Genomic DNA, 13907 nt, shown 5'->3' with positions numbered 1-13907 from the left:
ATTTCATTACTTCATCTAATCTCAGTATGTTTCTACAATGCCTTTTCTTCATCTGCTACAATAATACACTGCAATTAGCAGGACAAGGCAACATAAGATTTTTCCTTTCTAAAACAACTCAGCCCTTGTTAGAACTACCAGAGGGAACTGACCTTACTAATAGCAGACAGTTCCTCAAGCTCAGCATAAATCAATCTTTCTCTCCCCAGAGCTTGGTTTTCACAAGTAAGTAATATCTCACTCGCTGAAATGAGCAGTGGGGAGAAGGTTGGAAATGAATGTTGATGAGCTTGGCTTGCAGCAAAACGCAGCGAAACCAAAATGTTCCAGAAGGAAAAGCCCCCTGCTGTGCAGATTCCATAAATGCTAGACCTCATAAATTTCACTCATAACACGGCGAGAATACTGAAAGAACTGAATCTGAAAAGGCACATTTTGTCACATGTTCTAGTTATGTTCCAGAATGCAAACTTCAGGACAGCAGTTCAAGGAGGTCACAAGACCAAGGTTACTTAATCTGTCAGAGCCACAAAACCCACCAAAGGAAACATTGGAAATACTGCTCTCAAATTTGGCCACAAGGACAGGCGTCAGTATATTTTGGCAAAGTACATCAACTTCCACAAAGTGGAAAATCCATCATTTTTGGGAAGGTTACCATGTGAGTTGGTATGTATAACCTGTGCCTGTAAACCAGAAAATGCTATCTGATATTCCAGGTTCTGGAGAATTGCTCATTGCAATGGAACCTGAGGGTTTATTTTGCATCCTATTTAATAGGGACTGTTCAACAAAACTAGTTAAGGACGGGACTAGAAACCTTTTCAGTCTATGAATCAAACAATTTGTGTGTGTAAATTCTTCTGTTTCTGAGCGTGTTAAATTATTTTTGTAATTAATAAATTTTTATTTATGTGCCGTTGTTCTGCAGAACGTATTAAATAATGTATTAAACTCCGAATTTCCATGGAACTTGCTTTTTATGGTATCAGTTTCATTGTTTCATTAGACTGTATGATTTGAGATATAGGAACAGGAGTAGGCTGTTCAGCCACTTGAGCCTGTTCCACCATTCAATCAGATCATGGCTGAGTCCACAGTCCTTGTGTTCACGTTCCTGCATTTTCATCATAACCCTTGATTCTCCTACTGATCAAGAATATGTCCACCTCCGCCTTAAATATACACAAGGGCTCTGCACCCCACAACTCTCTGTCACAAGGAGTTCCAAAGATTCGGAATCCTCTAAGAAGCGATTCTTCTGCAAGTCAGTCTTTATTCTGAGACTATGCCCTCTGGTCCTCGACTCTCCCATGAAGGGAAACATCCTCTCTGCATTTACTCTGTCAACCCCTTAAGAATCCTATATTATTCAATGAGATCTCTCCTCATTCTTCCACACTCCAGTAAGTAGGGTCCCAACCTGTTCAATGTTTGCTCATAAAACCATCCCTCCATTCCAGGGATCATCTGAGTGAACCTTTATTGAACTGTCTGCAATGAAATAATATCTTTCCTTAAATAAGGGGACCAAAACAGTACTCCAGATGTAGTCACACCACTAACTTGTACCATTGCAGTAAGACTTCTCTACACTTATGTTCTAACCCCTTGAAACAAGAGCCAACATTATATTCACCTTCCTAATTAGCTGCTGCAACTACTTTCATCCCATTTAAATATTTCCAGAAAAATTCACACAAATATCTAGTTTGGTTCATATTGGAAATATTTCTAAATTAAAGACCTGGCTCACAACAAGCAATTTGTTTGTCTATCCACACATGGGATTGAATCTTTGCAACATAGGAAATGGTTTTGGACCTAGCTGGTGTCTGCCCAAGGTCCTTTTCCAATTGATGTGTATGTCTGTAGCCACCTGCCATAGGGGCACACATTCTTTGACACTGCAGCTCCAATAAGTTAGGATTCTGATCCTTTGCTTAGAAATGCCTTGGCTGAGAGGTTGCACCAACTTCTGTCTTATGCCCCTTGGCCAAACCCTTTGTGGTGCTCTGCTGCCCGTGGCTGCAGTGCTCTTTTGGTGGTTCGTCTTCTGTAGTCTGCCTGATCATTGAGTAAATCCGGGTCCATCCTTTAAAGCAGTAGCTTATTTAGCCAGTTTGACTAGCGGATTGTGCTTGTGCAATATGTCCTAAGTGATGAGGCTGACACTTGTTCTGTCAGCCATCTCAGACTGAAGACTCCTCAAAGCCAAGGCTCTGACCAAACAAGGAATCATGGCTTATCACTTCATGGTGCCAACTTGGTATCAAATGCTGAAAACATAATCTTTTTACAGTGTAGCCACCTCAGCTGAGCTGTGGAGGTGTGGATGTAACTTGGATCCTATTTGCTGGAACCCCCTCCCTAACAGCACCATGGTATATCTACACCACATGGACTGTAACCATTCAATGAGCTCACCATATCCTTCTCGAGGGCAATTATGGATGCTCAATAGATGCTGGCCCAGTGAGAGGTACCCACATCCCATGAACAAATAAGAAATATCTTGAATGATCTGTATTTAGAGGCCACATAAAAAAAGTGAAGTGAAAGATGCTTTATAAATGGAAGGCTTGGAAGAATTCATTATTCAAAAAGAAACTATGAAAAATAGCGTGTTGTATGAAATATTGTAAATGAAAAATGTATGCAATAATGGTGTAGCTTGTCCTTTGGGATATTGTTTTAAAATAATTCCATTTGGGGCATAATTTATTTTCTTTCATATATATTGAAGGAACCAAGCTTGTGTTCTGTGTCAATTGTACATGTTTGTAATGTTGATAAATTAAAGTGGAGTTCACCTATTTTAAACTCAGTTGCGGACAAAAAGTGGAACTGCTGTAATTTAACCTGGCTGGAGGTAGGGCGGGGAGTGGAGATGTGACAGGCAGGACAGCAGCTTTATCTGTTAAAGGACTCCAGTAACTAATTTGTTTGTCCTCAGCTCTCACGTGCAAGTTGATGACATTACAACACAAATGCAGCAAAAAAATCTACTTAATACACCAACTAAGTATTTCACTGTTCCTTCTAGACATGTGTAGTTCCGCATGCTGAAGTAAGCTAACATCTACACTTATTGCAACAGCTCAGAGATTATAGAAAAATCTGCATTTATTTAGTGCATTTCACAACCACCAGACATCTCTACTCATACAAATTCAGTCAATGAATGATAGGGGCACTCTTTCAAAACCAGCTGTTTACGAACCCGAGGAGTGTGAAAACTGGACATTTTTCTCCCGGATCAGAGTAAGTTTGGGAATGAAGAGACAATTCTCGCCTGCATCCCAAAGGATGTAATCAGTGAAGGTTGTGCACACATATGGAAACAAAAACAGGAGTTGCTGGAAAAGCTCACCCGGCCTGGCAGCATCTGTGAAGAGAAATCAGAGTTAACGTTTCGGGTCCCGTGACCCTTTCTCAGAACTGCTGCCAGACCTTCTGAACTTTTCCAGCAACTTCTGCTTTTGTTTCTGATTTACAGCATCTGCAGATTTTTTGGCTTTTTCGTGCACATACAGGATCTGAGTTTATCACAGCATTTTAAAATCTGCTTCCTCCTGCCCTCGCTGTCCAAAGGGTTGAGAAAGTGTTGGTTCCGAGTGTGGCTAATGTCAACCTTTGAGATAAAAATCTAGAGTTCAAGCTGATGAGTGATTTAACTTTTTTGTGTCTTTGTCTCCTTCTTGCAGGAGAGCCTGATGGCCCTGGCTGTGGTTAGGATTGCTATGTTCCAGAGCTATTGAGAGCCTGGCCAAAACAATTTTAACTGACTGATTTCTAATCAGTGAGAAAAAAAATGACCTTATCTGATGGGTTTAGGCAAAAAAGAATAACAAGGGTGAATACTGCCCATTCACAGTTTACAAACAAAGCTGCCTATTCCACTGGTGGGAGCATTTCAATTGCAACATGCCAGGCAGATTTCAGGAAGACCAATCAGTAATCAGCCATTTCCCCCCCCATCACCATGTAGCTTGTGTAACAAATTCATTGGCAAACCAGAATCTGGAAAAATCTGTAATCCAGCATGATTTTGGTCCTGAGGGTGCCAGGTTGGGTCACTGTACATATACATTTGAAGTGTGGCTATTGTCATGTGGAAAATGTTGCAGCAAAGTTTTATGTCAAGGAATGTGATAAGGACAAGATAATCTGTTTCAGTGGTGTTGATTAAGGGCTAGTGTTCAGAACACCAGGAATAACTCCCTTGCTCTTCTTGAACTGTGCTGGGGATCTTCTACAACTACTTGAGAGAGCACAGCTCAGTTTAACATCCCATCTGAAAGATGGCACCTCCACTCTGCAACACTCATTTAGTCATCCTTTGGTGTAACAGCTTTACCTTTGTGCTCAAGTGCTGGAGTGGTGCTTGAACCCAGAGATTGCTGAGGGAAAGAGCTAGCAAATGTGCCACAATATCTTACTTCAATAATATCATCAACATTATCAGGCATTCCGAAGTTACTCTGCATACATGTTACAATCGTCTACTCACCTACTCAACAGCATCAATCTTGTATACTAGCAGATGGCTAGAATGATCTGAATTTTCAGCATTTTAATCCAAGAGCCCAAACATTAATGTGGAATGACCATCGTACAGTGCTCAGATGGAGATTCAGTTTTACTGAAGCTGCAACAGTGTTCTTCTAGGCCTACACCTGAATAGCTGGAGCACTCGCTAAGTTAGGGGTATGACCTTTTGTTTTGAAGGTTTTCCTTTGTAGTCAATGCCTTCAGCTGGGGAGCTGAAGGCTCAGTTCTTTAACGGTCCAGACTTCAAAAGGGATTTGAATAAGGAGTATCAATCACATGTGGAAACAATTTCCAGACATGTGTTTGAGATGATGGGGAAGTGTAAGGAGTCTATACCTACATCTGCAGCATATTGTGTGAAGTTTTTCAAAATTTGCAGAAGGGCTAAAAGAGCCTATAAATTCTGTCAGCATCTCAATGCCAGTTAGAACTTATAACAGCTTAGTGTTTAAGGACTGGCTACAGATGCCAAAGTCTCTCTGGACAGTGGCAATACCCTCTAATACCTGCAGCTTCAGACATAGGGCTGGCATCTACCCTCACGACATCTCATTCATTCCCACTCCAATTAGCTACTCCAACAGTCTAGATTAGAGTGGTTCTGGAAAAGAACAGTAGATCAGGCAGCGTCCGAGAAGCAGGAAAATCGACGTTTCGGGCAAAAGCCCTTCATCAGGAATAGAGGCAGGGTGCCTGCAGAGTGCAGAGATAAATGAGAGGGGGGTGGGGGTGGGGAGAAAGTAGCATAGAGTACAATAGGTGAGTGGGGGTGGGAATGGAGGTGATAGGTCAGGGATGAGGGTGGGGGAAGGTAGCAAAGAGTACAATGGGTGAACGGGGGTGGGGATGAAGCTCACTTTAGAGGTCACGTGCTGAGTGTGTTATCACTCCTCATGTCCTCAGAGAAGGTCTGACACAAGAGCCAATCACTACCCTTGCAGGGTATCACCTGATTCAGGTGAGGAAGTACCAGGCATCTGGTCTGGGCAGTAGCAGAAAGCAGGAGAAGCAATTCCGAGACAAACTTGGATGATGTGGATGCAGCTTCTACCCAGAATGGGAACAGCTGTGTAAGATGAGTCAAACAAGACTCACAACCCAATTCAGGTTACTCCAACAGCCAAATTGCCAAAAGCTGGTTCCTCTGGGACAGTTGCTACCCTGAAACACGATTTACGTTTGGGACAATTTCGGTTTATTCAAAGTTTCAATGGGACCATTCCATATAACCATCTCTCAAATTCAGCTCAAAAAACAGTAGTTCATTGGAGTAATGAATTAGGTATAACGGCTCCTACTTCCACGCATGAGGATATTTTTTGTTCAGTGGATTTCTATGGAAATAAAGGGGAGTGGGAAAATTGAAAAAAAAAACAAGTTTATAGAGAGGTGGTGGAGTAGTGATAATGTCACTGGACTAGTAATACAGAGACCAAAACTAATGTGCTAGGACAAGGTTTGAATCCCAACATGGTGTATGATGCAATGTGAATTCAGTTAATAAATCTGGTATTAAAAACTGGCCAAATAGTAACCTGTGTCAACTGTTGTAAAATCCCATCTGGTTAACTAATGCTATTTCCTGATGAGTACTTTGATACCATTTCAGAACCATTAAAGTGATTTACCACCAGCCTACAACACTGAAGATGCAGGACTCTAAGATATTTGGCATTCAATGTATGATTACTGAGGCTAAAGAAAATTACAATTGGATTGTGTCATGTTGTTTATCTAGGACTTAAAATTCTGAATTATATACACATATGAGTTTCTTTCATTGTTAAACAAGGTGAAGATCCACAGTCAGAGGTGAAAAGATTGAAAAGAAAAATGAAAGAGAAATTGTGACTTTATATTTCCAAACATAGATTTTAGATTCTGAAATCTGCAAGGAGGAAAGAGAAGGCTTGGAGTAGAAAGGGAATTTTATCAACTGAGGATATAGGGATAAAACAGGATGAAAATCAAAGAGAGGTAAAAGGTGTTGGGGTGTAGATCAGCGTGACTGAAATGAATGATGGAATAAAAAGGTTAAACAGTCTGTTTTCATTCCTCAGGGAAATACTTGATTAGAGTATGAAGTGGTGGTGATGAGGTATAGCCAGAGGTTGGAAGGACTAAGAGGGAACAAGAAAAGTTCATGTTAATATCATTAAAGCAAAATTATCAGGAATTTAAAGATGTATACAGAAACAGAGAGGAATGTTGGCATCTAAAGAGTGATCAACAACTCGATAACTTTTTGAGAGCAAACTAGGATATAATTTCTTTGAAGATGTCCAAGATAATTGACGACCATTCATCAAGACATTAAAGAGGAAAACTTCCCACACAAAGAAGCTCATTAGCAACAAGAGAGTAACAAACAGAGGCAAATATTACCAACAATTGTGAGTTAACAATAGCTTCCTTACCTGAGACATCATTGTTACAAAGACCACATACGCAGAGTTAGAAGGATCACATTTCTTACACCGTAGAAAGAAGGAGATTTTCACAAAAAAAGGAACTAGTCTTGGAGAAAGAGGGTCTACAGATGATGGGGTTAGGTTGAAGGGGACAATGGGGAGCATGTTATCGGGAGTAGCCTGTTCCAGGATCCATTTAATATCCTACATTTGACATTCAAGAGTGCTTTTAGATATTATTTTCAATGTCGTTACTTGGATAGCATAAATAATGGAATAGATTGTCTATTCATTTTCATCCATTGCAATCAATGGAACTAAAATCTGGCATGTTCAAGAGCTGGCAGAGATCCACAATGCCAGGTTACAGGCCAGCCAATGAAGTTGAAAAATTCCTGCTCTCCATGTCTTCCCTCACTCACATGAAGCTTCTAAGGTGACAACTTCGGTATTGAAACAAATGGACTCTGAATTAAAATAAAAGTGGACAAATTGTACCTTGTTTGCCATACTAAGTGCAGTAAATATCAGATCATTCTAAGTAAATGAAAACCATATTTGTAAATTCTGTGAAGTCAGCGCTTCCACAAGAACAAACATGAGGACGTCCACAGCTGAATGTGATATTGCTAACCAACACACCTGCTGCCAGTCGTCTGGACCCTCCCACAATTTAAGGGAATTCCTTCTGATGAAAAGAAAAATGTGTGCTGGCACTTGTACAATTCCTTTCTCAATTCTATTTTCAAAAATATATTTATTTAACTGTACTTTGACCTATACCAAAAGAAACCAGATTCTTGATAATTCCCATTGCAACTACTTAATTGTAAATTAACGAAGATGGAAGAGGGAAGCCATGAAAGGCTGACAGGGGTCATTTTTCTCACCCACTGCTACTAGGTTTTAGCATCCCTGTTGATGAAACTTCTCACAACAGAAACACCATGGGTTCAATAACGGAAGCTAATCAATTTGAATAGTTAAAACTAGTTTCTAGTCCAATTCTGCAACATTACCAAAAATAATAAGGGAAGGGATAAGACCAAGTGCCAAAGGACTACATTAAGGAAAAAACCTTCTTCATTTTTGCAATGTCGTTAGATGTACAAATTGCCAAGGAGAAGCTAAGCAAAAAGAAATGGTAGAATATTCATCCTTGTTCCTTACTTCACCCTGACTTTTTGCCCTTCTGTAGCACTTACGCAAGACACCACAATAATTGTCTACCTTTCAGTCATTCTGCTAAGTCCCGGTTGAACAGGAACCATCATGTTCCATGAAGTGCCTCATTACTTCTGACAGATCTGTCACAATCGCAGGCAGTGATGTAGTTTCGTCAGCAGGAACACAGACCTGACTACTACTGACAACACATGCAGATATCATTGCCAGAAACCTGTCAAAAATTATGCTGACATTGTCACTAACAATGCAGAAAACAGAAACAGATGTGCTGATGAAGGAGGTAATGTCAGATAGAAAGCATCAGCAAAGACTACGAATAAAAATATCAAGTAGAAAGACCCCCATGTCATACTCAAATGCAACATTGGTCTTAAATGCATCCCTAACAGGATCCCAAAAATGCCAGCAAGCAAATATTTATCAGCATTGAATCAACAACTTTAAGGTGGGAATGTTGGAGAATCAAAAGTGCCAACAATGGCAGATGTGGTAGTATCACGTACAGGCTACCCTTATAGAAACATCACATGAGTTGGATTTTGATTAGGCACATCTGTCACCTTTTCTGGGAGTATTCTGAAATATTTCGAGAAATGTCTGCCACTTCTTCTCCACTGATTTGCTAATTTGATATCTCAACTCACTTCAGCGAACTCAGCTTTCCAACTATGCTACGTGGTTGTCCTTTTAATAGTTAACATACTAGTCTTAGACCCACTCTTCTCCCTTTCCAACTGGATGTAAAATTTCAACCATATTGTTATCACTACTATCCAGAGGTCATTGCTCTGAGGTAATTGGTTAATCCTATCAGATTACATAACCCAAGACTAGTATAACTTGCTCTGTCTTTGTTTCCAGAGTGTGCTACACTAAGAAACTATCCAGAAAGCATTCTGTGAAGTTCTCATCTGGGCTAATATTATGAATTTGAATTTTCTTGTTAATGTGTTCACTAAAATCATCCACAAATACTGTTTAAATCACAAACACCCATTATTTGTTTTATGATTTGTCATATATTGCAGTTATTGTTTGAGCCTGTAGAAAATTATTCTTTCCCCTAATCAAATCTATAACTGGATTTCCTGATTCTAGGTAATCTCAGACAAATTCTTAATCAGTAAGGAGATCAAGGCTTATGGGGTAAGGCAGGAAAGTAGATTTGAGGATTATCAGATCATCCATGAATCTCATTAACTGGCGGAGCAGACTTGATGGGCTGAATGGCTATTTCTGTTCCTGCATCTTATGGTCTTTAACTATTGAACCAATTTTTGATTAGGATTGCAACCCCTCCCCCTTTACCTCGATGACTGTTCTGCTTGAACATTATATACCCATCAATATTCAGGACCTAGTCCTTGTTATCATGTAGCCACGTCTCCATAATGGCTATCAGATCATGTTTATTCACTTCCACATGCTCTATCAATTGCACATTCAGATAGACATCCTTTCACTTTTTGGTATCTTTGTCACATCTAGAAATTACTGTTGGTATTTTGCTGGATTTTCTTCTCTTTTAATTCTTGCCATTCTCTAAATCTTATTTTCTATATTAATATTGTGCTCTCCTGTCTCAACTCTATCCCTTGCATTATTACAATTATCCTAGTTTGATTCCTCAAACATCTCCCCCTACCCAACCTCTGTTTAGTTCAAAGCCCTCTTTAGCTCCCTAGTTATGCAGCTCACCAATCCAGCACATTTCAGGTATAGACTATTCCAGCGATGCAGATCTCACATTCCCCAGTGCTAATGCCCCACAAATCAGAACCCACTTCTCCCACACCAGCCTTTGAGCCATGTTCTCCTTCATTAAGCTCTTACATCCTATACTAATTTGCATGCGACTCAGACAGTAATCCAGTGTTTATTAACATTGACATTCTGTTTTTAATTGAGCTGACTTCTCATATTCCCTCAGCAGAATCTCTTTCCTAGTTATACTATTCCATTGATTCCAATATGAACGATGGTGACCAGATTCTTTGCTTCCCACTGCGAGTTTTTCTCTGGCTAAGCGCTGATATCCCGGCCTCTGGAATCAGGCAGATACCACAGTCTGAACTCATGCTCTTTGCTGCAGAGAAATGATGTCAATCACCCTTATAGTATCGTCCCTTATTACCATTACTTTCCTTCTTTCTCCCACCCCAGGAATAGCTTCCTTTGTCACAGTGCCATGGCCACTCTGCAGCCCTGACTCTCATCCAAACAAGCCATAGAAACCTCAAACCCCCCTGTTGGCTAATTGCAAAGATCTGAGAAGATCTCAGCAAAGACCCTGCATCAATGCATTTGCTACTGCTATCACCAGTTGTGCATGTGTTTCAACTGGATTAGTTTGAATTCCCATTGTAATAATTGGCTTAAATAAGGCAAGACAATGTGTTTTTATTTGCCTACCAAATGACTAGATGGTTAAAAGAAACATATTGATAGAAATCTATCCAAAATCTGGTTTGCATTCTAATTTCAAACAGGATGTGGAGGAGCCGGTGTTGGACTGGGATGGACAAAGTTAAAAATCACACAACACTAGGTTATAGTCCAACAGATTTAGTTGGAAGTACTAGCTTTCAAAGCCCTGCTCCTTCATCAGGTTAACTTCATCAGGTTACCTGATGAAGGAGCAGCGCTCCGAAAGCTAGTACTTCCAAATAAATCTGTTGGATTATAACCTGGTGTTGTGTGATTTTTAACTAGTTTCAAACAGATGTCTTTTTATTAGACAAGTCAAGAATTTTCTAGCCCCTTTGACCTCAATCTGCATGAAGCTAAAATTAAGTAGACGGCTAAATAAGGAACACGAGAGTGCCACTGATTAAGTCTCTATAAATTTTCTTGAAATGGCTAACCAAGACTATGGGACCTCGCCACTGACTCTGAAAATACTCTGGAACAAATTGAATCTTGTATCACAATCTCCTCCAAGACATAGGGATTGGGTAGAATGGGGAATTGAGTCGATTCGCTTGTATCTCACTACAAAATGAGTTTGCTGTCTCCCTAAGGGCGTGGAGGTTTGTCACCAACGGACCTTTCTGCACAGGTCACCACAACAACATCGCTTCTTGAAAGGTGATATCAGAAGTGTACAATAGAGGGCATGCAGTGTCACTAATGTTGCATCTGTTTTGCATAGGTTTACCTGACTTATTGCAAACACATGCAGTAAAATACAACTTAGCTTCCAGTGAAGTAAATGAAGCTATCATTGGACTAGTTTTATAGGGAAAACTAAGGGTGTAAAACAAACTTTTAAAACTCTCGAAGCTCTTTTTTTGGCTAAGATTTTTTTGTGCTTGTAAATGGAGAACTCCCTGAGTAGTGGATAGGGACCTATAAGATTATGTAGATGCCACTTCAAAAGGAAGACAGTTTGTAATGCAAAAGGGACTGTAAAATAAGAGTGCTGTCTAATCGTTACCTGTCCTTTGCTGTTCTGTTAATTCTCTGAATACACAGAACGTGCAAGGCACCACATGGCATTTAAATCAGAGACTGAACACAAGGTGAAAATGACATTGGATATGAAAGTTTTACATCATACACAAACCAAATATGTATAAATTGGGGTTACAACTAGGATTTTCGATTCCCTTGGTTAATTGAACTACATTAAAATTGTTCACTGTTCCATAGCCAAAGCTGTCTAAGGATTTGCTACAGAGTAGATTTAAAAAAAACAAGCTTGTGGAAACATTTTCTAAGTGCAGAATTTTAGCAGAACATTGAATGTAGCATTTACTTGGCAGCAAAGCATCATAAATTGGTATATAGGTGGTATTCACAAATCTCTGCGGAGCCACAAATTGCAGTTTCCAGGAAGTGGAATTAGAGGGGCCTCTGCCTCTTGATAATTATCTACAGACGGTACAAAATACATGCTTATTGGCAAAGATACAATGTATATATAGGTATTAACATTACCCAAACTGTCATCTAGATTGGATTTAATTAACTACCGTGAATTATATCTAATGATGTTTAGCTAATCAACTAATGAATAAATCATCAGTAAAGGCACATATTTGTCATGGTAAAATAATGAACATAGTTCTTCCAGATGTCCATGATTAGTAATACAATGCCATCATATCACTAATTGCAACTATTAAATACAACAATTATACATTTTTTTAAGTGAGAATGGGGATGCCAGCAGGATTCAGGTTAATAAGGGGGATGTAGCAGCATATTTTTCATTCCATGTAATTATGTCATTAAGTTTAAACAATATTTCAAACCTTAGCCTTGTTCCTAATGACTTATATTGTGATGTTACACATTTAATTATCACTTGTGTTTCTCCTTAAGACCTTAAACAGTTTATAATACTTCTTTAAGACTTAGATTAATGACAATAAGAAATAAAAAAAGATTAAGACCAAGTGTTACATTGTGAGCTATATTTATTTAACAAAGTAATCAATATTAGTTCTTACCTGTTTTTGAAGAAATGTTTCACTGTAGTAGTTGATTATTGGTTTAAGATCCTCAGAAGGAGGTGATTCACTAAGGCTATAATTTAAACTAACAATAATTGGTGTTAATTTATCTCTAAATTCCTTTTCATCCTAGAATAAAGAATAAGAACACCAAAATCAACGTAAATTCTTACAAAAATGGGGAACAATTTCAATGCTAAAAATGTGTTGATGGAAAAGCGCAGCAGGTCAGGCAACATCCAATGAGCAGGAGAATCGACGTTTTGGCCATGAGCCCTTCTTCAGGAATGACGGAAGTGTGCCAAGCAGGCTAAGATAAAAGGTAGGGAGGAAGGACTTGGGGGAGGGGCGTTGGAAATGCGATAGGTGGAAGGAGGTTAAGGTGAGGATGATAGGCCGGAGTGGGGGTGGGAGTGGAGAGATCAGGAAGAAGATTGCAGATTAGGAAGGTAGTGCTGAGTTCGAGGGTTGGGACTGAGACAAGGTGGGGGGAGGGGAAATTAGGAAACTGGAGAAATCTGAGTTCATCCCTTGTGGTTGGAGGGTTCCTAGGCGGAAGATGAGGCGATCTTCCTCCAGCCGTCGTGTTGCTAAGGTCTGGCAATGGAGAAGTCCAAGGACCTGCATGTCCTTGTTGGAGTGGGAGGGGCAGTTGAATTGTTGAGCCACGGGGTGGTTGGTTTGGTTGGTTCGGGTGTCCCAGAGCTGTTCTCTGAAACATTCCGCAAGTAGGCGGCCTGTCTCTCCAATATAGAGGAGGCCACATCAGGTGCAGTGGATGCAGTAAATGATGTGTGTGGAGGTGCAGGTGAATTTGTGGTGAATATGGAAGGATCCCTTGGGGCCATCCACCACAAATTCACCTGCACCTCCACACACATCATTTACTGCATCCGCTGCACCCGATGTGGCCTCCTCTATATTGGGGAGACAGGTCGCCTACTTGCAGAACGTTTCAGAGAACACCTCTGGGACACCCGGACCAACCAACCCAACCACCCCGTGGCTACACACTTCAACTACCCCTCCCACTCCAACAAGGACATGCAGGTCCTTGGACTCCTCCATCGCCAGACCATAGCAACATGACGGCTGGAAGAAGAGCGCCTCATTTTATGCCTAGGAACCTTCCAACCACAAGGAATGAACTCAGATTTCTCCAGTTTCCTCATTTCCCCTCCCCCCACCTTGTCTCAATCCCAACCCTCGAACTCAGCACCAGCTTCCTAATCTGCAATCTTCTTCCTGACCTCTCAGCCCCCAAACCCACTTTGGCCTATCACCCTCACCTTTACCT

General features: G+C 40.3%; 1 protein-coding gene across 1 annotated transcript in view; it reads right to left on the bottom strand.

Moving 5' to 3' along the window:
- Positions 1–13907, bottom strand: part of itga8 (integrin, alpha 8) — a 219569-nt gene that overhangs the window by 89574 nt on the left and 116088 nt on the right. Inside the window, exon 18 of the mRNA XM_072575823.1 lies at positions 12608–12739. Coding sequence (XP_072431924.1) covers positions 12608–12739 — 132 coding nt within the window. The remainder of the gene's footprint in view (positions 1–12607; positions 12740–13907) is intronic.

Source organism: Chiloscyllium punctatum, chromosome 8, assembly GCF_047496795.1.
Source record: "Chiloscyllium punctatum isolate Juve2018m chromosome 8, sChiPun1.3, whole genome shotgun sequence".
In the NCBI taxonomy this organism is placed as follows: Eukaryota; Metazoa; Chordata; class Chondrichthyes; order Orectolobiformes; family Hemiscylliidae; genus Chiloscyllium; species Chiloscyllium punctatum.
The sequence above is the reverse complement of the archived record's forward strand: the minus strand, read 5'-3'. Positions and strand labels throughout refer to the sequence as shown.